This window comes from Rutilus rutilus (assembly GCF_951802725.1).
Source record: "Rutilus rutilus genome assembly, chromosome: 11".
Taxonomy (NCBI): domain Eukaryota; kingdom Metazoa; phylum Chordata; class Actinopteri; order Cypriniformes; family Leuciscidae; genus Rutilus; species Rutilus rutilus.
In genome coordinates this window covers 41,512,758-41,540,499 of record NC_140216.1, presented here as the reverse complement: position 1 = coordinate 41,540,499, position 27,742 = coordinate 41,512,758, and the positions used below count along the sequence as shown (strand labels likewise).

Sequence of the window (27,742 nt, the reverse complement as noted above, 5' to 3'; positions counted from 1 at the left end):
TGCGCTACCAGGGCTTGCACTGCGCGTCCAGTCAGGGCTAAATTCTCCTCCTGCTGATCCATTCTCGTAGCGCTTCTGGACAGAAATTCGGCCAGGTCTGGGGTTCTCGCTGCATCCATGTGAAGGTCAGATCGTTCTGTTACGTGTAATGAAGACAGAAGATGCAGATGCAAGAACTCAGTTTTATTGAATGAACACGTAGAAAGAGTAACAATACTCAAAGCTCAGTCCTTTAATCCCTGGTAGCGCAGGGAGCAGATGGGCAACCCGAATCCCGCGATGTGGTGACGAGAAGAGACGAATCCTCCGACGACGTGGGCTGACAGGAACACAACACGAACCCGTGAAGTGAAGAGACGAGACAGGATCCTTGGACGAGGACAGGCAGGCAGAACTCAGCGTGAACCTCAAACGGGGACCGGGAACACCAACGAAGACCAACAGGACAAGGGAAAAATCCCACAACGATCTGACAAACACAAGACGAAAACCATGAGCTTAAATAGAGATCGCTGATCAGAATCAGCTGGCGCTGATGACAATCAGCAACTGATCAGTGACCACGCCCACACACACACACACACACAATACAACACAGCGCGAGAAAGAGTCAGTGAATTCATGAACCGTGACAGTTTCACCGCTGTGGACGAATTCAATGAATCCGCATCACACACACACACACACACACACACGCACACGCACGTCCATTGTGCTTTCTATGATTGGAGAAACGAAGATAAAAAAGATTATAGTTTGATATTTTTTAATGATGTAAGATCCACATGTGGATGAACATCTTTAACTAAAATGAAAGTGAGTGTATAATGTGTGTGTCTGTCACATAACAAACCTTCTGTTTTCTCATCAGGATGAATCTCCTTCTTCTTCTGCTGTGCTTTATCAGTTATAGCGGTCAGTGTCATTTATTTAATTTAGTTTTTTAGTTCAAGCTAAAGTTATTCTAGTGGATTGTTTTTCTGTTGTGTCTCTAAGCTCATCTCTAGGTTTATACTGTCATCAACATTTGAAACGTGTAATGTGGCACTTCTAATATTTTTGGCTACTTGTTGTCTTCATTCATTTATTTATTTATTTATTTTAATCCAGTTTATTAAAATATCTCTGTTATACATGTAGCTAAATGTTGTGCTATATGAAGAGTGACCACTAGGGCGCATCAGTGTTCTGTAAGTGGTGGAGTTCTCGGATGTTAATAAACCAGTTCATGAAGAAATGTAAGCTTAGCGTTAAGTTCTGCCAGGAAGACTCAATCAGCGCGTTATGAATTAACTCACTTCTAACCAATCATGTGTTAACACTCTCAGTATAAAAGAATGGTACTTACATCCGTCTGAGTTCGCAGATACTGACGGCGCCAATTACGCTTCCATTCAGTTTGCAGGAACCGACGCCGGCGTTCACTCACTCACTCGCGTTTCGGTTCCAACTATAACAACACAAGTCTTATCTTTGATTAGATCTCAGCAATTTTCGCGGTGCGCGAGTGCGACAAACTTGTGTAGGAAACAAGCGCGTGGCAGCTTGAAATCTCATGAGAGACGATCTCCACACAGGCTTTTTCAAGTTCAAGTTCCACTTTCAAGGTTTTACGTTGGTAGGCGCTTTCAGCCGCCACTGTTTTGTCCCCACTAATATGATTAAACTTCATTCAGGTATGTATATTAACTTGCTACTCTACTGTTCCCTTCATCAGCGGTAAAGTTCATATGGCGACTGTGGTGACGTGGTAGGTTTCTCTATTTTCAGCGTCGTTGATTCCACGCATTAATGGGCAGTTGCAAAATACTAACAACTGGATTGTTGAATAAAATTAAAACAAGCTTAAGAGCAACTAAGATATTAAATCGGCTTTTTATGCATAGCCTACTATGCCTTATATTACAGCTCGCGCTTCTCATCTGCTCACTCGCCATAGTGAGAATGCCTTCCATCTTAAAGGAGCAGTAGGCCTACCTATTCATACTTGTTTTACGCTCTTCTCTGAATTCGTTATTGTTCGGTATTTATGGAGATGTTTTTTCAATCACTTCCCCATCCAGACTTGGCACCTGGATGATTGCAGACTTCAACGCAAAAAAAAAAAAAAAAAAGTGAAAATGATAGGCTACATATTAATATATGACCATATCATAAAGAAAGAAGCTGACCACAAAGAAAGAAGCTGACCTTAAAGAAACCAGTTGGTCATTGGACGTTATACATGCCGTAGTAGACATGGCTATGAAGGGTATATGTTGGGCTTATATGGGTATGTTGCAGGAGTATATCATACAAGTAAATGATACATTTACAGTGCTGATAATTCTTTAAAACTGTTCCACACTCTAGATATACATTTTTATTCATATCATCAAGATCTTTTAATACTTACATTTAAGTTCATCAGTAACAGAAATATGGTACAATCGCTGTAACACAAATGTTCTCAGCGACTACTCGAATCCACCATGTGTCATAGAAATATTTACGTAATAGGTATTTGATATTACATGTACAAAGGCAGACTAAGGATGCTCAGGCAAAGGTCACAGACTTTGTCAAAATGCGATTACACAGTAGATCTAATAGTACGTTTAAATTATATCATTCAAACCGTTAAAAAAAAAAAAAAAGTCAAGTCTCAAGTGATATTATTTACTCATCTGTTTGATTTAAATGTTCACGGATTTTTCTTTTAAATGTTCACGGATTTTTCTTTTAAAAGGACTCTCTTGGTTGCCACGGCCAGCGATCTCTCAGCCATGAATACAATTTCACTCATACAAGAGCTCCTCGAGAGTAATGTCAGGTGTATGCTGCGCAGCTGAGAAATAGATTCCACGCTCAAGTCAACAACAGAATATTAAGTGTGATTGAGGTTGTATCTTATCGGTATGCCGTCACCTTATTTCAGGTAAGTATTGCACTAAGATTTATAAGATTAAGATTTAGTGGTAAAATAAAATTTATCGAGCCTGCTCAGCCGCGTTCATTCGCGCTTTTCAGAAATTGCCCTATAGTGGCTGCTAACATCCTTTTGGGTTCGTAGTGGCAGCAAAACTTATGTTGTATGTGCTAACGAAGGTCGGTTACATCACTAAGGCAGATCTTCTTGTTAAACGATCATGCTATTCCTGAGATTTTTATCTGGCAATCAGTAGTCTCCAAATTCATGATTAAGGTCGCGTGAGCACATTCCTGACCACTGCAATGCTATAGCTACACACTTAGTCTTCAGGTGGCTCTGCCCTTCAGCAACCCTTGTCCATCACCCTGCCTCCTCTAATATCGATCATTTAATTTAGTCGCTCTGCTCAATCCAGCTAGACCATATCACTGAAGGTGTGGCTCCCTACACCTTAAAAGCTTATATTTCTGCTTTTGTTTATATTATTTGTTTAACATATGTTTAAACATATTTGTTTAAGTTTTGGTTTTCTTTTCAGATTCCTTTATTTCTCATCCTGATCACGGCCGGTCGTTCCTTCCTCGTCTACAGTTACGAAATCAATGTGTGGTGGGTCCCCAGTGTCCCCAGGGTGTTGTGAGGGGTTTGTCTTGGAATGTTCCAACGTTATTTTCATTTACTATGCTGGGATTGTCATTGAGGGTGAGTAAAAGCGCAGGGTTTTGTCTGTCCCTTTGGATGCAGTCTGACTGCTGCTCCCGGCACAGGGGGTGGAGTTTCAACAGCTCGTTTTGCAGCTTCCGATTACTCTCACAGACATTTTCAAAACTTTTAGCTTTATGTTCAAACCCAACTCAGACAAAGATGGAGAGACTCAGAAGCGTCAACATGTAGACACCATTTCTGGATGGTTAGTTGATGAATTATGTAGCTTTTGCGTAGAAATCTTTTAGTCATCCATTAACTCATTCTCTCGATATGCTATAAATCATTGCGGGAGCTGGAATTATGTAACTTTACGGATTGCGATGCCACTTATCCGGAAGGATGCCGCTCAGTCCCTTTCAGCGTTGTCGTAGTCCTTACAAAGCAATCTCTTTAAGTCTTCCATGCTTGACTTGTGCGTTGTAACTTTGCAGTTGTTGAAATGCTGTAACAGCAACATTACAGAAGTGGAATTCATTCAACCCCCCCTTTCTAATCACCTTCTATTCGAAATGGTCTTCTTTCTGTTTTCATATTCAGATTGTAGCCATGTTTTAACAGCATTCTTGGCTCATGCACCCAGGGGAATTTACTTCAGATCTAAACACTCCGATCTTGCTCTGTCTTTTTCTGTTTCACGTTCTTGCCTAATTGCTTTACTCTTTCTTAAGCTCTCCAAATAACTCCAGTTCTGTTATCACATTAACAAATTCTAAAATTAGCAATAAATTTGTCCCTTCTATCTATGATTAAATTCCTACAAATTCGCCCTAGATTCTCAGATCACTCCCCCTATTTTCCTACCTAACGCAGCATCTCTCTCTAAAGCCTGGTTCAGGACTGTCCTCAAAGCTACAGCTGTCTCCCTTCCAGCATACCGGTCATTCCTGCAGGATCGGGGCAGCCACTACAGCAGCCGAACGTGGCATTTCTACTTCAGCTATCAAGATGCTGGGCAGATGGTTTTCCTCTTTATGCAAGTTTATGCAAGAAATAATTCTAAAATCATTCTGGAAGCTCAGCAAGCTCTTCAGTAACGATTCAGGTAAATCCTCATGCAAATACTGGTGGTGGTGTCATGTTGCAATTAATCTGCAATTAATCTGCACTGAAACTATAGCTCGCATCACTCGATAAGCGGATAATGCGGTCTGTCTCCATGTGGCTATTGCAGCCTCGTTTCGTGTTGTCTGTTTGGTCTTGTCTCTCGTCTATGTGTAGTCCATCACGGCCTTGTGGCTGTTTGTGGACTTGTCCTGAGTGGCTGTCTTAGCCGTGTTCTGTGTGGTTGTTCATGGCCGTGTAGCCTATTGTGGCCTGGTCCTTATGGCCCATCGTGGTCTCGTGGTCCATCGTGTCCTTGGTTTTGTGTGGCCTAGCGGCCTTGTCTTGTGAAACTTGTCTTGTGTGGCATTAGCGGCTGTTGTGGCTCCTAAGCGGTCTCGTCTCTGTGGTCTCCCATGGCCGTGTGGCCTACTGTGGCCTTGTCCCGCAAGGCCCATCGTGGTCTAGTGACCTCTAGAGGTCGTGGTTTCATGTGGCTTTATGGCCGTGTTTATGTTTAGCCTGTTTATGCGTGGCCTTTAGCGGCTTTGTGGCTTATTGCGGCCTTGTCCTATGTGTGGCCATTCGTGGTCTGTGGTCCATCGCGTTCTGTGTGGTCTATCATGGCCGTGTGGCCTATTGTGGCCTTGTCCTAAGTGTGGCCCATCGCGGTCTGTGGTCCATCGCGGCCTCTGTTCTGTGTGGCTTAGTAGCCTTGTGTCTTAGGTTTTGTCTTTGTGTGGCATTAGCAGCCGTTGTGGCTCCTAAGCGGTCTCGTCTCTGTGGTCTCCCATGGCCATGTGGCCTACCGTGGCCTTGTCCTGCAAGGCCCATCGTGGTCTAGTGACCTCTAGAGGTCGTGGTTTCATGTGGCTTAATGGCCGTGTTTATGTTTAGCTTGTCTACGTGTGGCCTTTAGCGGCTCTGTGGCCTATTGCAGCCTTGTCCTATGTGTGGCCATTCGTGGTCCGTGGTCCATCGCGGCCTGCGTTCTGTGTGGTCTTTCATGGCCGTGTGGCCTATCGTGGCCTTGTCCTGTGTGTGGCCCATCGTGGTCTGTGGTCCATCGAGGCCTTGGTTTTGTGTGGCTTAGTTGCCTTGTCTTATAGGCTTGTCTCTGTGTGGCATTAGCGGCCGTTGTGGCTCCTAAGCGGTCTCGTCTATGTGGTCTCCCATGGCCGTGTGGCCTACCGTGGCCTTGTCCTATATGTGGCTATTATGGCCTCGTGGCTCGTCGAGGCCTTGGTTTTATGTGGTCCAATGGCCGTTCGGTCTATCGTGGCCTGTCCCGTGTGTGTGGTCTTTTGCATCTTATGGCCATCGTGGCCAGCTATATGTGGTCTATCATGGCCGTGTAGCCTGCATGGCTCGTCTGCATGTGCCCATCGAGGTTTGTTGGTCCATCGCGGCCTTATGTGTGGTCGAGCCGGCCTTGTGGTCAAGCATGACCTTGTGTTTATGTGCGGTCCATCGTGGCCTTGTGGTCAAGCATGACCTTGTGTTTATGTGCGGTCCATCGTGGCCTTGTGGTCAAGCATGACCTTGTGTTTATGTGCGGTCCATCGTGGCCTCGTGGTCAAGCATGACCTTGTGTTTATGTGCGGTCCATCGTGGCCTTGTGGTCAAGCATGACCTTGTGTTATGTGTGGTCCATCGTGGCCTCAATGGCTTTTATGTGCAGCCTATCAGGGTCAAGTGGTCCATCGCTGCTTCGTCTCTATGTGGTCATCACGACCTCGTGCTTTATAGCTATTATGTGTGGTCTTTGGACCTTGTCTTTATGTTGTCTATCACATCATGTCTATGCACAGCAAATTCGGTATTATGGTCCATTGAGGCCTTGTCTAAGTGGTTGTCATAATCAAGCAATATTATGGCTTTCATGTATGGTCTATCGTGACCTTGTCTTTATGCAGTTTATTTTTTAATATATTAAATAATTAAATAAAGCTTTTTCACGTTATTCTTAACGTTTCTTTCTCATTCCAGGAACTGCAGGATCCACGACTGGTGGGTACTCTTACTTACAGTTTCTTCGGGGGTGGGCTCCGTCCCGGCGGAGGTATTCCTCCACCTATCTTGGGGGTGGGTTCCGTCCCGGCGGAGGTGTTCCTCCGTCCCCCGGTGGAGGTGTTCCTCCACCTATCTTTGGGGGTCGGCTGCGCCCCTGCCTTCATCTTCAGGCGGGATTTGCAGATTCCGTTACCCTCGCATTGCTTGCTAAGGACGGGGCCTACGCCAAAGACTATGCTTGCTGAGCTATTAATAAATTTACTCTTGTTATATCATTTTATCTCCCGAGTCTTTCTGGTAGAAATGTAAGCTTAGCGTTAAGTTCTGCCAGGAAGACTCAATCAGCGCGTTATGAATTAACTCACTTCTAACCAATCATGTGTTAACACTCTCAGTATAAAAGAATGGTACTTACATCCGTCTGAGTTCGCAGATACTGACGGCGCCAATTACCTCCATCCTCCCCAACCACCTCCAAGATGGTCCTTTCCCTCCATCCTCCCCACCACCACCAGGATGGTCCCTTCCTTTACCTCCAGGGGGTCGGCTGCGCCCCTGCCTTCATCTTCAGGCGGGATTTGCAGATTCCGTTACCCTCGCATTGCTTGCTAAGGACGGGGCCTACGCCAAAGACTATGCTTGCTGAGCTATTAATAAATTTACTCTTGTTATATCATTTTATCTCCCGAGTCTTTCTGGTAGAAGTGAGTAAACAGCTAAAATGCGTGTGAGTGTTGCTCTGTGTGCGAATATAGAATAGTTTATATAAAGACATTAGGAAGCAACATAATATAAACTGACGATGAGTTGTGTAGTCCTGAAGACTTTTCACTACATCGGCGAGTGAACAGCCGTTGTTGGTCAAGTTTGAGAGGAAGAAAAAAAAGAACAACCATGCTGGAAACAACTAGTTAGTGAGCTAATGTTAGCTGTTAAGAGGGGATGAGTCGGTCTTCTTCCGAAGAGTCTTAACATTACAGTGCAAGCCACCAGAAGCAGACACATCATGGCTGGAATAATTGAACATATGGATCCCTCTGATGAGGCCGGTGAGCTGTGGGCAACGTATATTGAACGTTTTGAACATTACATCCTGGCAAATGAGATTAGGGACACAAAGAAAGTGCCTGTGCTGTTTAGTGTGCTGGGATCGAAAACGTATGGACTACTTCGAAGTTTGGTTGCTCCCGACAAGCCTGGAGATATGGATTATGACGATATTGTGAGAGTGTTGCAGGCCCATTTTGCTCCAAAAGAAAGATCTCACGTTTCAGAAAGCAGTCGATTACGCTGTATCTGCAGAGACAGCAGCGTGCGACGTGCAGCAGTTCAGTGGCTCGCTCAAAGTGTACGCGGTGTTTTCCTATAAATGCCGCCGTTGCGGGAAAATTAACCATACTGAAGAGGACTGCTGGTACAAAGATCGTGATTGCCACCAGTGTGGGAGGAAAGGCCACACTAAGTGCACGTGTAAGAGCAAAGCCACAAGCAGCCAAGACAGAGAATGGAAACAGAAAGTGGAAAAACCTGAACAGAAAGGTAATGCAATTAAGTGCCTTGTAAAAAATATAAAGAAGAGAATTTATCACGTTGTGGCAAGAGGTGATGAAAATGAAAGCGAGGAAACTAAATCTGACACTGACTGTGAGTTGGGACTGTATTCCATGTCGCATAAAAGGAAATATTCACGAATCTCAGTGCGGCCTGTAGTAAATGGAAAGAAAATGGAGATGGAAGTGGATACAGGGGCTGCTGTGTCGTTGATTCCTTGGGAACAGTACAAAAGCATGCTGGGCCAGCTGCCACTGCAACCCTCAAGACATACACTGGTGAGCCTTTGGCGCCAGAAGGGGTCATCAAGATGCAAGTAGAGTTAAACAAGCAATGTGCTGATTTGCCCTTGTATGTAGTTAAAGTTGATGCACCCACACTGTTTGGTAGAGAGTGGCTGAGAGTGATTAAACTGAACTAGAAAGACTTAAAGACTGTGCATGCAATTGAGCAAAGAGAGAAAGACAACTTGGAGACGGTGTTAAAGAGACACTCAGCTGTTTTCTCTAAAAATATAGGCACAATGAAGGGAATTAAGGCCACATTGACTATTAGACCTAACAGTGTACCCAAATTCTGTCCACCACGTAATGTGCCATATGCTCTTAGACCTCGAGTTGAGGCCGAACTAAAACGACTGACTGAGCTTGGGGTGATCTCACCAGTGGAGCATAGTGATTGGGCCATGCCCCTGGTGCCTGTCAGTAAAAAGGATGGCACAGTGAGACTTTGTGGAGATCTCAAGGTCACCCTCAACCCAGCTCTTTGCGTGGATAAGTATCCAATTCCAGGCATTGAGGACCTTTTTGCCTCTCTAGCAGGAGGCTAACGCTTTAGTAAGTTAGACTTATCAAATGCCTATCTACAGATGGAGGTAGAAGAGAAGTCTAGAGAAGCTGCTGACTATCTCTACACAAAAAGGGCTATTTCGTTTTAACCGGTTACCGTTTGGAGTAGCATCATCGCCCGCCTTATTTCAGAAGGCTATGGACCAAGTGCTTCTCGGACGACATCCTTATTAGTGGTCCTGACGAACAGACTCACCTAAAAACTCTGGATGTAGTCCTGGGCAGGCTAGAGGAACAGGGCCTGCATCTCAAGTCAGAGAAGTGCCTGTTTTTCCAGGAGTCCGTGGAATACTTAGGCCATATCATTGACGCAGCTGGACTCCTCAAATCACCAGAGAAGGTACGTGCCATTGTGGAAGCAACTGCACCAGGTGATGTCAGTCAGCTACGTTCGTTCCTAGGGATGCTAAACTATTACGGACGTTTCATTCCCGACTTAGCCACTGTCATGAAACCACTGAATGAACTGCTAAACAAAGGGAAGAAATGGCAGTGGACGTCGGCCTGTGAGTCAGCGTTCCAGACATCTAAAGCACTACTACTACTACTACCACTACAATCCTAAGCTGCCCCTCCGCCTCGCATGTGATGCTTCGCCTTATGGGGTCGGAGCTGTGCTCTCGCACGTCATGCCTGATGGTGAGGATGCATATAGCCTATGCATCACAAACTCTCAGCGAGGCGGAACAAGACTATGCTCAGATCGAGAAGGAGGCGCTAGCGATAGTCTTTGGAGTACGCAAGTTTAACCAGTACCTCTATGGTAACAAGTTCACCCTACTCACTGACCATCGTCCGCTGACCTCCATCCTGAGTCCATTTAAAAGTACACCGTCAATGGCTGCAGCCTGAATGATTGTACCATTCAATACCGGAAAGGTGCATTACACGCAAATGCCGATGGTCTTTCACGGTTACCACTCTCCTACACTCATAAAGAGAAGCTGGGCGCAGTAGAGGTATTCTACACATCTCAGTTGGACACACTACCAGTCAGTAGCACAGAGATCAGATGTGACACTTTGTCTGACCCCACCTTCTCTCGTGCCTTAGAAATTGTCTCAACTGGTCGTTTTCCAGCTGCAAAGGGCGCAGGTGAAGAGCTGTCGCCCTATCTGTTGCGTCGGCATGATCTCACAATACAACATGAATGCCTCATGTGGGGTGTGAGAGTGGTCGTGCCACCTAAACTGCGCCCCCGGGTTCTGGAAGAGCTCCACTCAGCACATCCAGGTGTAGTGAGGATGAAGAGCTTGGCACGCAGTTATGTTTGGTGGCCTGGCATAGACTCTCAAATTGAGCTCCAGGTCAAATCTTGCCACTCCTGTCAGAACGTACAAAAATAGCCTGGGCTAGCACCTCTACACCTTTGGTTGTGGCCCTCCAGTCCTTGGGAAAGGATACATGTGGACTTTGCTGGTCCATTTGAAGGACATATGTACTTGGTCGCGGTGGATGCACATTCTAAATGGCCTGAGGTGCATATCATGGACAGCACCACTGCCAGCATGACCATTCAAGTGCTCAGGGGCCTTTTTAGTCACTATGGCATTCCACACATCCTTGTGAGGGACAACGGACCTCAATTCTGTGCTGAAGAATGCAGTGCATTCCTGAAGTCCAATGGAGTCAAACACATCCGCTCAGCGCCATACCATCCTGCCACCAATTGCTAGCCCGAAGAAAAAGAAAGCAAAAGAAAACTGTACAAATGTATCTCTTATGTTGGAGACATCCTAAAGACATTAGGAAGCAACATAATAAACTCCACTAGAATATTTAAGATCATATTGATTTAATAAAATAGACAGAAACGCCACATTTATTTTCCAGTATTGCTAGTTTGTATTGAGTGAATATTGCTGTGTGTATTTGCAGGATCCTCCACTAAAGCTGTGTCAGGAATAAATGGAGGAAACATCACTCTATCATGTGGATCTGAGGACAGAGAGATTGTGGAGATCAGTTTAAAGAGTGTGTTAAAAAACATCCGTGTGTGTGAGAAGAAAATCTGCAGTGGTCGAGTGTTTAAAGAAGGATCATGTGACGTCGTCATCAAGGATCTGATCTACAGTGACACTGGGAAATACTTTCTGAGAGTTTATTACAATAATGATCAGACAGAAGTGAAGCGACTAATCCTGGAGTATCATCTTCATATTCGTGGTAAAGTCAAAACTGATCAAACCATCATCATGTGTTTCTGGATTTCCTCTAATAGTGTTGGTATTATGTGCAGGACTAGAAACAGCACAAACACTGAAGCGGACAAGCTTCATATTCAGAGTGGATTGGGGTTTTCCAGTGTTGTTCCCCCAATATTAAATATGTGATTATGGTCTTGATTAAATTACACTATTATAATAATGATTAATGATGAATGTCTGTGTTTCTCCTCAGATGAGATCTCTGTGAAGAAAGGAGAGAATCTGAAGTTGGATGTTCTGTTGATCAATGCTGATAAAGTGGAGAGAAACTCTAGTGAAGGCTGGACAGAGGTGTGGACGAGAGGTCACGGGGTCAACAGTGATCGACTGACCGTCAGTGACGAGACTCTGATCATTAATGAGTTTACAGTCACTGACACTGGAACATACAGAGTTCTGGATTATGAAGGAGAAACCTTGATCACAGTCTCAGTCACAGGTGAGAGAAGATCAGTGGATGAGGAGAGATATTATTACTTATTAAATAGTTATAATATTAATAATTATTTATATGTTTAATCAGTAAATTAATCCTAAACTGCATGACTAACCTTTCAATATTCTGTACATAATCTGTTCTAGACTGGAAGGGAATGAATGAAGACAAAACTGACAACACTGAACATCGAAGTGAATAAAACATGAGGCATTCTTAATCAAAATTCTTAAATGATGAATAAAAACAAACAAACAATCTCTTTCCTTCCACCTGTAGATCACTGGATGCTGCCGGTTGGACTGACTGTGGCTCTGCTGGCTATGCTGGCTCTGACTGGTGTCATGATATACAGACGTCTCCACAGAGTTTCCTCGAGGGGGAAAGCACTGAGTTCAGGGATCAGAAGTGTTGAGGTCAATATCCGTGTTTCCACCGTCACTTCCGGATCCTGATCGGGCCTCGTCTGGGCCAGTGGACTGGGTTTCTGGACCGTCGATTATCTTAGTCCAAAGCGGCTTGAGGAGTGGTCATGACCAGAGGAGTCTGGAGACGACAGCGGCGGATTAGTCCATGTACCAGAAACATCAGGATTAAAGGGTTTTGTGTCTGTTCCTTTAAATGCAAATGAACTGCTGCTCCCGGCACAGGGGGCGGAGCTACAACAGCTTGCACTCACACAGACATGCACTGAACATTTCAAAAACGTTTAGCCTTTTATGTTCAAACTGGAGTCAGACAATGATGGAGAGACTCAAGAAGAAGAGACAACATGTAGAAGCAACAGGACATTTCTGAATGGTTAGTTGATGAATTTATGCAGCTGATGTGTAGTTATATTGTAGTCATTGATTAGCATATTCTGTCTTGATAATCTATAAATCGTGTTCAGGGGCGGGGTTTATGTACATTTTAGGGTTGGTGATGTCACTAACCCGGGAGGAATGTCGTGTAGTTTCTACCAGCCGTTTAGTCGCCTTTTTCACACGCAACTGGAAACTACATCACGTCGGGTGAACGGATTTCCGCCACAGCTGAAACTACGGTGTTTTCATATAGAGTGAACATAGAGCGTTACTTCACAACTTCTCTCTCGACACTGCCACGACTCAGATTTGAGGATGTTGACAGAATTGCTGGATGGCACTCAACAGTTCAAGAAGCAAGGCTGAGCAAGGGCTATAAATTCTTCATTGAGGAATTTATTCACAATTATCAAGGTAAGTTGACAACTATCTGGCGCTAGCACTTGCAACATTATGAATGCTAATTGCTAACCATTTTTATGTGTCCAGTCTCTAATGTTGTTGATCGCAACGTGGTAATAAGAGCTAGGTGTTATCGGTCTATGAGGAAAACCTCCCCACACTCTTGAGGTTATATGTAATATGCTTATATGAGTTAGTCAGATCGTTCTGATATCAAGATACTGCGGTTGCAGATTTTTATTTCCCTTTATTTTAGTTTCACCTATCTTAAGGTTTTCTTTGTTGGTTTTTAGTGATGTCTCTTTCATTGCTTCTGCGGTTACAGACTAGAGCTGTATTTCTGGCTTTTGCTGCTGTTTGCAGCTTTAACAGCACTTAAAGGGATAGTTCACTTCAAAATGAAAATTCTGTCATCATATACTCACCCTAAAGTTGTCTCAAACCTGTATGAATTTCTTTCTTCTGCTGAACACAAAGGAAGATATTTTGAAGAATGTCAAGAACCAGACAGTTTACTGGTCCCATTGACTTCCATAGTATTGTTTCTTTCCTATTATGGAAGTCAATGGGAATTAAGACATAATTGAAATGTCTTTCTCAGGGTAAATGATATCAAGACAGGAGCCTTAGTGGGTGTTGACAAATATGGCAACAAATACTATGAGGACAACAGAAACTTTTTCGGTGTTAATTTACATTTTGAAGTGAACTATCCCTTTAATGTAGCTCACAGCATAACATTACAATTCATTAGCTAAACTATTATCTTCTCAAACAGGTGTCATTGGAGACAGAAGAGGTTGTTTGTATTTCTGCCTGTGTGTGCAGCTGGTAAAGGGTTGTGCAACCATCGGACAGCACTTGTGTATCAGATGGCCCACTATGTGCAGCTGAATTTACAGTCTGTCCCACCACCACTGTCCTGCACGAGTGAGCCACAGAGACGGCATCGTCCAAGAACACAGGCATGTATTCTTTCTTTTCTGCATTTGGTAAGAACACTATAGTATCAACCAGGGCCGGCCCTGACCAATTTGCTGCCCTAGGCAAGATTTTACCTGGCGCCCCATGCATCACAGCCCATTTCACCCTGTCATTGTGTTCATGATTTAGCATATATATATATATATATATATATATATATATATATATATATACACACACACACACACACACACACACATTACAGCAGAACTGTTTCCAACACTCATAATAAATCATCATATTAGAAGGATTTCTAAAGGATCATGTGATAGACCGGATGTCACATGTGACACTGAAGAATGGAGTAATGATGCTGAAAATTCAGCTTTGCATCACAGAAATAAATGATAATTTAAAGTGCAATAAATTGAAAACAAATTATTTTAAATTGTAATAATATATCACAATATTACATTTTTTTCTGTATTTTTGATCAAATAAATGCAGGCTTGATGAGCAGAAGAAACTTCTTTCAAAAACATTAAAAATAGTAATGTTTCCAAACTTTTGACCTGTACTGTATCCCCCCAAAACTGCACAACTGTAGAGTAAAACATTAATAAAAAAGTGATAATAAAAAATGCGTCTTAAAACTGACATGATTGTTACAAAATCACAGTCTGGGGACTCAGAACTCAGAACAACTGCTAACATTAAGTTTAAGGTAAAAATAACTGCCATGAAATTATAGTATCTTACTCCTATGCAATAAATTGTTCATTCACTACATCACTTTACCTCTGTCTTTATCCTCTTCTCTTCTTTTTGGCACTGTATCTATCGCAGACTATGCTCATTTATAATGTGTCATGTAAATTCGGCCTTCCGTCACAATCAGGAAACTTTCACCGTGTCTAGAACTGGCGCGAGCTGCCAGGCCCGTTTCTACCAGGTTTCTACGAGCTGTGTGTTTACAAAAGCAGTGCTGTCTACATTGGATGCGGCGTCGCGCAGGCTACACAACAAATTACCAACAACTGATCGCGCGCGCGCTCTGTTTCTGACGCACTTCAAGCACTCGATGGGCGGGTAGAGGTCTGCACGGGCTTTAAACTGAAGCCCGAACCCGGCCCGTACCCGCGATCATTTAACCCGACCCGACCCGACCCGACAATTACATTTACATGTTAAGCCCGAACCCGACCCGAACCCGAGGTCCACTCTATTTCTCACAGCAAATAAATACCATTTTATATCAAATTCAAACTCGGTAGGCAGCTGACAGAATTTATTTTCTTTGGCGTGCAGGTGAATCCCAAAATATTAGCGAGAAGAAACCGCTCTGGATGAAATGTGAATTTTTAAACAAATTAAATGAACAACAGCAATACCTTATATATGGATCTGTCTGTGAAACAACCGCTGACTTAAACCTTGTTTATACTTTCGCCTGGCACCGGAGCGCGAGCCTCAGCTGACTGCGCGCGCACCTCCCCAAACAGACGAGGCATTTATAGGCTACTTGACGCAACTGTTTTGTTTTAGACTGAACACCAGACCATACAACTGATTTAACTGGGTGCCGGTGTGATGAGATGTACTAATATCCGTCTGCTCGGGCAGATTCGGCTCAAAGTCGTGCATCTTCGGATGCGGAGGCGCGCGCGCTGTTACAATGACGTAATTTTGCCGCGCGCGCGCCTCCGAATCCGAAGATGCACGACTATGAGCCGAATCTGCCCGAGCAGACGGATATTACTTTTTTATTACCTTCGCGCTCATGCGGACGCGTCGAGTATAAACAAGGTTTTACAGCTCAGCCACTTGTTTTTTCATAATTTTTTGCAAGTAGTAGATCTTGGTTTACATTTGGACTTTGGATGTGATCTTAGGCTTGAAAAGGTTGGTGACCACTGCATAACGCAAACCCAGTCAAACGTTTGACTGCAGTATCTTCTATTCTATGCGCCTTATAATCCGGTGCGCCCTATATGAAAACAGTTCTAAAAGAGGCCATTCATTGAAGGTGCGCCTTATAATCCGGTGTGCCTTATAGTGCGGAAAATACGGTATGTATATATATCAAATTTGAGAGAGAGAGCCTGTCTGTGGTCTGTGTAGCCTATGCATTGCACACATTGCACATCTGCTCACGCAACTTTCTCTCTCTCGTGTGCCGGTCACCACAACACAGCAAGCAGGCAAAGCACACGACACGCAAACTATATATAGCCTATTTAGTTTTTCTTAGTTACAAACCCGAACCCGACCCGAACCCGAGGCTGGTCAATAAACATTAACCCGAACCCGACCCGAAACCCGCACATTTTTCGGGACCCGTCGGGCTCGGGTCGGGTAGCAGACCTCTATGGGCGGGGGAAGATTGAAGAGCCGGACTTTTTCTTTTTCTTTTCTTTTTTTGCTTTATTTGGTAGTATTTCGAATTAATGGTTTTAAAATAGTAGCCTATTATAAAAAAAAATATGTAAAAAAAAAAAAAAAAAATTCACTCGTTCACTCATTCTGGCGCCCCTATGGATGAGTGGCGCCCTTAGCATTTGCCTATACCGCCTATGCCGCGGGCCGGCCCTGGTATCAACTCAAACAAACCAGTAAATACATGTTAACATCAAAGCATTATGGACTAATAATGCACAGATTAAGTAACAAAGGTATAAATGAACATCACCCAAGATTAATACAATCTGTTAACTGTTATTTCTCATTATTATTTCATATTGACTAAATGCATAAACTAATGTCAATGTATATAACCTTATTATAAAGTGTTTCCAGAATACGTTAACACTGCATTTGTTTGTTTTATACTAAGGGAGTCCATCCAGAGGCAGTGAGTGAACTTGTTGTCCTGAAGCCAAAGTCAGTTGGGAAGACTGGGATCAAGTCTATACAGGGCTTACACAGGTAATACACAACACTGTGTGTGTACACGTGTACTCAGCTACAACTTAATGTGTTCAAGACTAATAGTTTGTATTAATTTCTTTAGGTTCCCTTCCAGATCCAGTGCCCGGTTGCATAAACGACATTAAGTGTAATTTTTTTTTTTTTTTTTTGCAGAAAAAATCCTTAAGTGTTACTTAAGGGTTTCTTTAAGTGAAACGTCATAAACACTTAGAATTTCACTTAAATGCTGTTTTTTCACTTAAGTAATCCCTTAAAAAGCGTTAAGTGTTGCATAAAACCCCTTAACGGTCATTTCCCTAAGTATAACTGTTAGAAATAAAGAATTCCAACACAAAAGTGCCTTGTCTCCGTCCTTTTATTGGGCGTAATGAATGAATAAAAGAAAAGAATAGAAAGACCAGCGCCGGGAAGCTAGATCTCATCCAATAAGAACATAAATTACACCATAAGTATCAGATATACTGTTGTGTAAGATATCTATAAATGGTCAATATCCGGTCAGCTCTCCTCCAGGTCCTTGAGATCCGAAAGACTTCTGTAATATACAATACATAGAAATAATTTTTTTGAGATGTTGTCAGGTTTTGGTCACTTCTGGGTACAAATTTAATACCAAAATATAGTTAGTAGGTACACACACACACACACACACACACACACACACACACACACACACACTTCCTGACGAAACAATAAATCTCACAATACTAGAAAAGAAAGACAAGGATATGGCGTCTGTGTTTAACTCACGTATCATACAAGAATACATTGATAATAATTACCATGGTTATTATATTCAGATATTTACAGATGCATCAAAGAATTGAGCTGATAGAATCAGAGTATCAGTTATTGTTCCAGAATACCAGAGTCTGATAAAGGATTAATGAAGGATTGTCGGTATATATGGGAGAATATTTGCATTATTGTTAGCATTACGGTGGATATATATCAATAATCTGTTCAGACTCAAGCTCGTCTTTAACCAGTTTACAGTGCAGAGACTCACAGCAGAGCAGAGACTAATACAGAGGAGAAACACTACAGAATAAATATGATGGGGCTTATGAGGGTATTTTTGTGGAGATCAGCACACAACGACAATTTGAACACTGTTAAAAATAGGTAAACACAATGTGAATTAGATATATGATATTTTCAGAAAATAGTAAATAGTAAATATGAAAGATAAAGAAGATTTGATCCAAAATTTTTGATTTTATAGATATGTTGCGAATAGATTTAAAAGATAGCCTATGTGTTATAATTTATTGTTTCAATATCTGTAATATTTAATATAACTTTTTTTAAACAATGTATATAGTAGACAATCATGGTCCATGGAGAAAATAAGCTTTTCAAAGCTTCGCAAAATGATTCACTGTTTCGAAGCGCCACCCGCTGGCGACTCCTGCTGGTCGCACAGTGAAACTGCGACACAAACCAAACGTGCAGAAAAACAGCTTTTACAAACACATAGCAAATGTTTTATTAAAGGTAAAATCTATCAAATGCAATTAACTAATATAATATGGGTTATTTTATCAATTTTTAGGACTTGTTTTGTTGGATGGCTCAACTAAATAAAAAAAAAACTATTAACTAGCCTACTATTATTCCTTCTAATTTTAGTAATGTCTAAATAAAATGTATACTAATGTATAAAACTGATGAGAGATCAGCTAAACCCCACAGACACTTGTTCAATGGTTGACAGAGATCATCATGAAACACTGAAATTAAGAAATGTTTCCGTACTACGAAGATTCGTTAACAACGTGTTCTTCTAAAATGAGAGTGAGCCACAAATCCGTGAGTACAGTTTACAAACCCGTGGGAACGGATTGCGAAAGCGTGGGCATGGTTTATGAATTTGTGGGTACAGATTGCAAAAACTGAAGGCACGGTTTACAAATCTGAGAGCGCGGATTAGAAACTCGTGGGTACGGTTTATTAATCCGTGGGCACGATTTGTTAAACCGAGGGAACAGTTTGAGAATTCGTGAGTACGGTTTATAAACTGAGCGGACGGATTGCAAAACCGTCGCCACGGATTTTTTTTTTTTTTTTTTACAGGTGACTTCCCCGGCTCCGTAGTACTCTAATGCTGCGTTCCAGGCAGGTTTTTGAGCACATAAATCACGACTTCAAACCACGACTCACGACGTTGTAGCGTTCCAGGCGACCTGTAACCCGTGTTTTTCCAACCTTATACCCGTGAAGGTGCACTGGAACGGCAGTCAAACCCGTGACTTCCCACCCGTGAACTCGTACTAGATCGATGTACTCCCAGTTACGACCCAAAACACGGGTTACAGGTTGCCTGGAACGCGGCATAAATTTAAACTGGAGCGATCGTGTTTCTTTAGAGGACTTGGAGGAAACCACGCGATTCATATGGATTAGGTGATGTTTTTTGCGATTAACTTTTTCAAACGTGAACGGTTTTGGTGAATCGTTCATCAGAGGGAGTTAAATCTCTCAGGTTTCATTAGCCTACGATATCTCAGTTTTTCTTTCTAAGATTAACGGAATTCTTAAATGTTTTGCAACTAGGCTACTTAATGAGTGATCATGACAGTATTTAGTTTTTTTTTTCTAACGTTAATAGAAAACGTAACTGTTAGTGTTGTTTTTATTTTTTCCCCCATCTTCAAGTTTGCATGACGTGTGACATTTGGAACCTCATTATGTTGTGATTCTAGGTAAGATTTGTATTACATTTACATTTACTTTGCTAGTCGTATTTTTGACTCTGTGTAACAGCACGTCTTTTTCAGTTCAGCTACATTCAGTTTGACCAATCAGAGCCAAGCTTTTCAAGTCGAATCTCGAAGAGATGAAGATACTGCTATCAGAAGTTACTGGTAAGTTTTAGTTGCTGTTTGCATAAATAAATAGCTCACTGTTTAGTTTTTGTCCTAGTTTTTTCCAACATTTTTTCCTAGTTTCCTAGTCTAGCCTAATTTGTGTTCATTCATGTAAAAATCTGTTTATTTAATTTTTTTTTTTTTTTTTGGGACAGGTGCAAGCCACTTGTCCTGGCTTACAATATTTTGCACTACTTCTAATTTCCTTAACTCTTTGAAGAGTGTAACGTTATGTGTTTCTGTACATAACTTTTTTCTTTTTTTTTGCTCTCAAAGTCAAAGGGGGCTGACTAAAACAAGATTAGCATTTGTTGTACATTATAATTATTCTTCTTGTTGGCTGGGTATACTTTTTCAGTTAAACAGTTAGCCTAAATTGCCCTTTTTTTCCTGTGATACAGTGACATACCATGTAGACTTCACAGTTGTTCAAGAGCTATTTTATTAACTCCTTTTCTGAATTACATTAACATTTTATATTAAATGTCTACTGTTAAAATATATGAACTAAGCATTACATGCCATGTTAAAGAATTCCATTTTTACCAGGTGAAAAAGACTTACTATTAAATGTAATAAATATGTACTTAAGTATGTTTTTAGTACAAAACAAATATACTTGAATGCATTTATAATACATTTAACAGTATGTCTTTTTCACCTTGTATGTACAACATAGGGAAATGTCAAAACATCATACTGTGTTGTAATAAGCTATGAGGAATACCCTCCATGTGAACCGGTGTTTGAAAAGCTGTACAATCACGGCAATAGAATTTGACTGGCGACAGCCTATGACACTACTAGTGCGACTCAGAAGAATTAAAGAGGTGCCTAGAGCAGGGGTTTTCAAACTTTTTGTGTGTGTGGACCACTATTTGTAATCAAGAATTTTCGCGGACCACCTCATAATACACATAATAAAATATGTCTACACACAGTCCTACCTGAATTAACCCGCACCTCTAAATAGGCTTACTAGCACTAAAACTATAACTGGTAGTACAACAGGCTTGTTAAAATAAAGTTTACTGCACACAACGGCTGCCACATATTTTATTTATTTATTTAACGTTACTCAAGCGCCCGAGGGCATTTCAGGTTCATTTGAACAACAGGCTTATTTCTATAGCAATGGAGTATGAAATCTATACAGTAATAAGAACACTTGGATATAGTGAACATTTCAAAACCTTTGGCGATTTTTGGCTACGGAATCGTGCTGACCATCACGAAGAGAGAGAGAGAGAGAGAGAGAGAGAGAGAGAGAGAGAGAGAGAGAGAGAGAGAGAGTAGCTACTGCTACTGTGTTTACGGGAATACTCGGCTTGGCATTTTGAAATATTTCTATGTTTATTTGGCCGTTTAGGCACGCAACCGAAGACAAAGCTCGGCTGCTTGTCCGTGTTGCGGAGCGCGCGCACAGCATCCTGTCAGTAGAATTCAGTTCTCTTTCGCGACTTATCACGCTTTTAATATTTATTTTCAATATAAAGCACATCCTGCTCTTTTCTTTCTCATTCATTCATGTTTTATTATTAATAACTTTAAACAGAATCATCAACTGAAATCTGCGCGGATTATCAACAATACAACACATTTATAGGACATAAAGGGTCTCTGCGGCAAAAGTGAAAGTACCAGAGGCCAGCCGGTGAAATGTTTCGAAATGTCTCTTTGAACAGCAAAGCACCCGTTTCAATAAAAGGATATATTAAAGTTTATATAGCCTACTTTTACATTTTCGCTGCTGTTCTAAAATGATTTTCGCCATCACCTTAAACAAGCTGCAGCTGCTTGAATCCCAGTGCAGGAGCTGTAACTGTTAGGTTACCACAGAAACGTAAGCGGTTAGCAGCACTGAACACGCACGTCTTAATTTTTTTATCGTTTGTTGGTAAAGGGTGAGAGACCTTGCCAGTTCCCAACTATGGAAGGCATTTTCTGCCAAATTTAAATAAATAAATTAAATGATTAAAATGAAAATGAAAACCAGATTAACGATTTCATTACAGAAATCTGTACGCAAAATATGTGACAAAATTGAGAATTAAAATGAAATGATTTCATTTTCACGGTGACAGTGCATCATCCCTGTCAAATTGAAAAATAAAATGCAATTGGTGATTTTACATTTCATTTTCACTACAGTCTCGAGGCAAGACTGCCAAAATTAAAATGAAAAGCAACGTGAAAAAGAAACTACAAATACAGTTTTTACAAAGCTCTTTATTAATGCTCACGCAATAATAGTGACACAATTCAAATTCAAATGTAAATTTTCGTTTTCATTTTAATTCCTCTTTTATTTCACAGTTTTCATTTTCATTTTCATTTTCAAAGACAACCTGCATGCAAATTCTATGTTAATTAGTGGGTGTGGCTTGTAACGGCGCTAGAGGCACGCCTTTTGTAAAGCGAAGTCACCGACGTCCCTGTTGCTGCATGAGTTGAATGTGTGAAACGAAATAATTTAAATGTGATTATATTGTAATCGAGACGACGAGATATGGCGAAATCTGTTAGTGAGCTTTTGCAGGAAGCTGCCGCAGCATTAGTGGAAACAACCAGCCTGACCAGCATACTTCAAACCCTCGGCGCACTGCAGTTCGCACTGAGTCGCGGGCATCTTCAGTTGCCAGAGAAACTGTTAGTCAAGTCAAGTCTTGATCACTAGCTTTAACCGAGGACCTCGGCCAATTCGCGTCATGCCTAACAACGCCCTTCAGCACTAGCCTAGAGTACCTTATTGCTTTTATAAAACGGTTACCACACAATACAAATATTAAACCCGAAAAATATGTAGCCTATCTATGCAACTTTCATGAAGTAAAATCACTAAAAGCCAATTCCTTCCGCTGGAAAAAAAAATAGTCCCTGACCATAAAGCAACAGGAGAACTTACATTATTTCTCCATTAGATGGAGACAAAGACTGTCTTAATGAGTGAGTCAGTCAGTAGAGAAGACTTTTGAAATGACTCAAACTTGTGATCACGGAGAAGAAAGACGCAACTGACATGAATAGGCACGGACAACCCCTTAACTGTTAAAAGTACAAAATATCACAGCGGACATTCAAACGGATTTTTTATTATGAATATAGGACTGACCCGAAGGAAAATGCTATAATATATATCTAGCCTACTGTAAATGCAGGCCGTCTGGCTATAATTGTTGTAGAAATTGTGTTACTAAGACTTTTGTACACCCAAATAGTTGAATTTCCAAAACAGCCTAATACATGAATGAACCTCATCGATTATGATCTAGTCTAACATCATAATGGCCTTACTACCGGATACTTGTTTGAACAGTTTCTCTGGCAACTGAAGATGCCCGCGACTCAGTGCAAACTGCAGTGCGCCGAGGGTTTGAAGTATGCTGGTCAGGCTGGTTGTTTCCACTAATGCTGCGGCAGCTTCCTGCAAAAGCTCACTAACAGATTTCGCCATATCTCGTCGTCTCGATTACAATATAATCACATTTAAATTATTTCGTTTTACACATTCAACTCATGCAGCAACAGGGACGTCGGTGACTTCGCTTTACAGAAGGCGTGCCTCTAGCGCCGTTACAAGCCACACCCACTCATTAACATAGAATTTGCATGCAGGTTGTCTTTGAAAATGAAAACGAAAATGAAAACTGTGAAATAAAAGAGGAATTAAAATGAAAACGAAAATTTACATTTGAATTTGAATTGTGTCACTATTATTGCGTGAGCATTAATAAAGAGCTTTGTAAAACCCGTATTTGTAGTTTCTTTTTCACGTTTGGCTTTTCATTTTAATATTGGCAGTCTTGCCTCGAGACTGTAGTGAAAATGAAATGTAAAATCACCAATTGCATTTTATTTTTCAATTTGACAGGGATGATGCACTGTCACCGTGAAAATGAAATCATTTCATTTTAATTCTCAATTTTGTCACATATTTTGCGTACAGATTTCTGTAATGAAATCGTTAATCTGGTTTTCGTTTTCATTTTAATCATTTAATTATTTATTTAAATTTGGCAGAAAATGCCTTCCATATCCCAACCACTGGTGTACACACGAACACGAACTGCCGTGACACTGGGCTGGTCTCACAGGGTGGGGGCGTGGCATCACGATGGTGGCTCACCATCGTGATGTCGGTCAGCCATCACGATGGACGATGATATCGTCCATCGGCACTACCCTATTTTATATTTTATTTTGCCTTTCCACGGACCACCTGCAGTACCCTCACGGACCACTAGTGGTCCGCGGACCACAGTTTGGGAATGGCCGGCCTAGAGAACATCGTTCCCCAATAGCATCATTGAAGCAGTGCAAGTTCCCTTTTGATAGGGAACAGTTACTTTTAACAGAGGTTAATTTTGCTTTAATATAAAAATAAACTCATCTTTTTCCCCTTTCATAGACACTGTGATCAAACAATTTCCAACACGTCTGAGGTGCGAGCACTGATTCGAAGGAAATGCAACAATGAGGCAAACTCAAAGACCAATCAGTAACAGTACTGTTACTGTTTGCAGCTATTAATGACTGCACTTTATTGACTAGTTAGGTTTATTGAAGTTAGTTTTTTTGTTGTTGTTTATAATACCTCTGCAGATCACTGTATTTTATGTTAATGTATTTTTTTTTTTACAGTTTACATATGCTGCTGTACTGATGTACACTGGGTAATACATTAAAGTTTACTAGCTTTCAAAGTGTGTGTGTTTTATACAAATATTTTTTTTACTGTGTGTTTTAATACACCATTAACATATTTAATTATGTTTTATAAAGGTACTGTTAACATAGTTAAAACATATTTGAAATGATTTACTATATAAAAAAATATGTGAGCAATACATAAATATGATTTGTATATATTATATATTCTTAAATTTTAAATAATTTATAATGCATTAAAGATGGGTTCAATTGTACTAAAAGGGGTAACAAAATAAAATAAATTAAAGCTGAAATAGTATGTTAAAAGCATATTTTAGTTCATCTTCAGTGTGTCTCAAAATAGCACAGTTGAGTACACTAAGATGATCTTAAGTTTATCTTAAGAAGTGCTAAAGATAAGCTTTTAGTATATTAAGTACAAAATAAGTGCGCGAAAATAGAGCACTTTAAGTACATTATGGAAGTGTACTAATTAAGTGTACTAAGTGCACTTAAATAAAATGTATTTTAGTATACTTTTTTTTTTCTCCTTGAACTGCCACCTTACCGTGGTGGAGGGGTTTGAGTACCCGAATGAACCTAGGAGCTATGTTGTCTGGGGCTATATGCCCCTGGGAGGGTCTCCCAAGGCAAACAGGTCCTAGGCGACGGGTCAGACTAAGAGCGGTTCAAAAACCCTTATGATGACAAAAAAAATGAGGACCGTGACTTCGCCCGGTATGGCGCAGCCGGGGCCCCACCCTGGAGCCAGGCCCGGGGTTGGGGCTCGTATGCGAGCGCCTGGTGGTCGGGCCTCCCCCCATGGGGTCCGGCCGGGCTCAGCCCGAAGGAGCGACGTGGGGCCACCCTCCCGTGGACCCACCACCTACAGGAGGGACCGTAAGGGGCCGGTGCTAAGTGGATCGGGTGGCAGTCGAAGGCGGGGGCCTAGACAACCCGATCCCTGGACGTGGAATCTAGCTCTAGGGACATGGAATGTCACCTCTCTGGCGGGGAAGGAGCCTGAGGTTGTGCGTGAGGTTCAGAGATTCCGACTAGAGATAGTTGGGATCACCTCTACGCACGGCTTGGGCTCTGGAACCACACTCCTCGAGAGAGGATGGACTCTTCACCACTCTGGAGTTGCCCATGGTGAGAGGCGGCGGGCTGGTGTGGGTTTGCTTATAGCCCCCCAGCTCAGCCGCCATGTGTTGGAGTTCACCCCGGTGGACGAGAGGGTCGCTTCCCTACGCCTTCGGGTCGGGGATAGGTCTCTCACTGTCGTTTGTGCTTACGGGCCGAACGGCAGTGCAGAGTACCCGGCCTTCTTGGAGTCTCTGGGAAGGGTGCTGGAAAGTGCTCCGACTGGGGACTCCGTCGTTCTACTGGGGGACTTCAACGCCCACGTGGGCAGCGACAGTGACACCTGGAGGGGCGTGATTGGGAGGAACGGCCCCCCTGATCTGAACCCGAGTGGTGTTCTGTTATTGGACTTCTGTGCTAGTTACAGCTTGTCCATAACGAACACCATGTTCAAGCATAAGGGTGTCCATCAGTGCACATGGCACCAGGACACCCTAGGCCGGAGGTCGATGATCGACTTTGTGGTCGTTTCATCCGACCTCCGGCCGTATGTCTTGGACACTCGGGTGAAGAGAGGGGCGGAGCTGTCAACTGATCACCACCTGGTGGTGAGTTGGATCCGATGGCGGGGGAGGAAGCTGGACAGACTCGGCAGACCCAAACGTACTGTGAGGGTCTGTTGGGAACGTTTGGCCGAATCCCCTGTCAGAGAGATCTTCAACTCCCACCTCCGGCAGAGCTTCGACCAGATCCCGAGGGAGTCTGGAGATATTGAGTCCGAGTGGACCATGTTCTCCACCTCCATTGTCAACGCGGCCACTCGGAGCTGTGGCCGTAAGGTCTCCGGTGCCTGTCGAGGCGGCAATCCCCGAACCCGGTGGTGGACACCGGAAGTAAGGGATGCCGTCAAGCTGAAGAAGGAGTCCTATCGGGCCTGGCTGGCTTGTGGGACTCCTGAGGCAGCTGATGGGTACCGACGGGCCAAGCGGACTGCAGCCCGGGTGGTTGTGGAGGCAGAAACTCGGGCCTGGGAGGAGTTCGGTGAGGCCATGGAGAAGGACTATCGGTCGGCCTCGAAGAGATTCTGGCAAACCGTCCGGCGCCTCAGGAGGGGGAAGCAGTGCCCTACCAACGCTGTTTACAGTGGAGGTGGGCAGCTGTTGACCTCGACTGGGGATATCACCGGACGGTGGAAGGAATACTTCGAGGATCTCCTCAATCCCGCCGTCACATCTTCCATTGAGGAAGCAGAGGCTGAGGGCTCGGAGGCGGACTCGTCCATCACTCAAGCTGAAGTCACCGAGGTAGTCAAGAAACTCCTCGGTGGCAAGGCACCGGGGGTGGATGAGATCCGCCCTGAGTACCTCAAGTCTCTGGATGTTGTGGGGCTGTCTTGGCTGACACGCCTCTGCAACATCGCGTGGCGGTCGGGGACAGTACCTTTGGACTGGCGGTGGTGGTCCCTCTTTTCAAGAAGGGGGATCGGAGGGTGTGCTCCAACTATAGGGGGATCACACTTCTCAGCCTCCCTGGGAAAGTCTATGCCAGGGTACTGGAGAGGAGAATCCGGCCGATAGTAGAACCTCGGATTCAGGAGGAACAGTGTGGTTTTCGTCCCGGTCGTGGAACACTGGACCAGCTCTATACCCTCTACAGGGTGCTGGAGGGCTCATGGGAGTTTGCCCAACCAATCCACATGTACTTTGTGGATTTGGAGAAGGCATTCGACTGTGTCCCTCACGGCGGCCTGTGGAGGGTGCTCCGGGAGTATGGGGTCCGGGGCCTTTTGCTAAGGGCTATCCGGTCCCTGTACGACCGGAGCAGGAGCTTGGTTCGTATTGCCAGCAGTAAGTCAGACTTGTTCCCGGTGCGTGTTGGACTCCGGCAGGGCTGCCCTTTGTCGCCGGTTCTGTTCATAATTTTTATGGACAGAATTTCTAGGCGCAGCCAGGGGCCGGAGGGGGTCAGGTTTGGGGACCACATGATTTCATCTCTGCTCTTTGCGGATGATGTTGTCGTGTTGGCCTCATCAAGCCAGGACCTCCAGCATGCACTGGGACGGTTTGCAGCCGAGTGTGAAGCGGCTGGGATGAAGATCAGCACCAGGGGCGTTTCTAGGTTTTAAAAACATCAGGGGCTGAGCCTGAAACATCAGGGGCTGGGGTGAGTAATAAGATAACATGATTCGATACAGAGAATAATGTATATTTTAGGCCTATATATGCAGGGGGGCAGACTGGTTAAAAAATTCAATCCTGGCACTGTTGCCACACCAGCCCATATTACCACACAGACACACACATTAAAATGTGAGGTAGTTAGGGGGGTTGGGGGGCATGCTCCCCCGAGAAAATTTGGATTTCT

At 43.0% G+C, this 27,742-nt stretch overlaps 3 protein-coding genes across 6 annotated transcripts in view; all 3 read left to right on the top strand.

Annotated features, from left to right (window-relative positions):
* Window positions 1–27,742, top strand: part of LOC311300328 (uncharacterized protein) — a 120,339-nt gene that overhangs the window by 49,915 nt on the left and 42,682 nt on the right. The window lies entirely within an intron of this gene.
* Window positions 1–27,742, top strand: part of LOC311300288 (protein NLRC3-like) — a 95,684-nt gene that overhangs the window by 27,572 nt on the left and 40,370 nt on the right. The window lies entirely within an intron of this gene.
* On the top strand, window positions 818–7,346 carry LOC311300354 (uncharacterized protein). 4 transcript variants are annotated; one of them, XM_084424610.1, is made up of 5 exons: window positions 818–915; window positions 2,729–2,917; window positions 3,450–3,613; window positions 4,445–4,661; window positions 6,650–7,346. In XM_084424610.1, the coding sequence occupies exons 3-5, from the start codon at window positions 3,593–3,595 to the stop codon at window positions 6,916–6,918; spliced, it is 507 nt and encodes a 168-aa protein (XP_084280736.1). In that variant the 5' UTR covers window positions 818–915; window positions 2,729–2,917; window positions 3,450–3,592; the 3' UTR covers window positions 6,919–7,346. The 4 variants fall into 4 exon arrangements, with proteins under 4 accessions (XP_084280736.1, XP_084280735.1, XP_084280738.1 ...); XM_084424609.1 differs by lacking the exon at window positions 818–915 and having other exon boundaries at window positions 1,241–2,917; XM_084424612.1 differs by lacking the exons at window positions 818–915; window positions 2,729–2,917 and having other exon boundaries at window positions 2,924–3,613; window positions 6,650–6,670; window positions 7,107–7,346.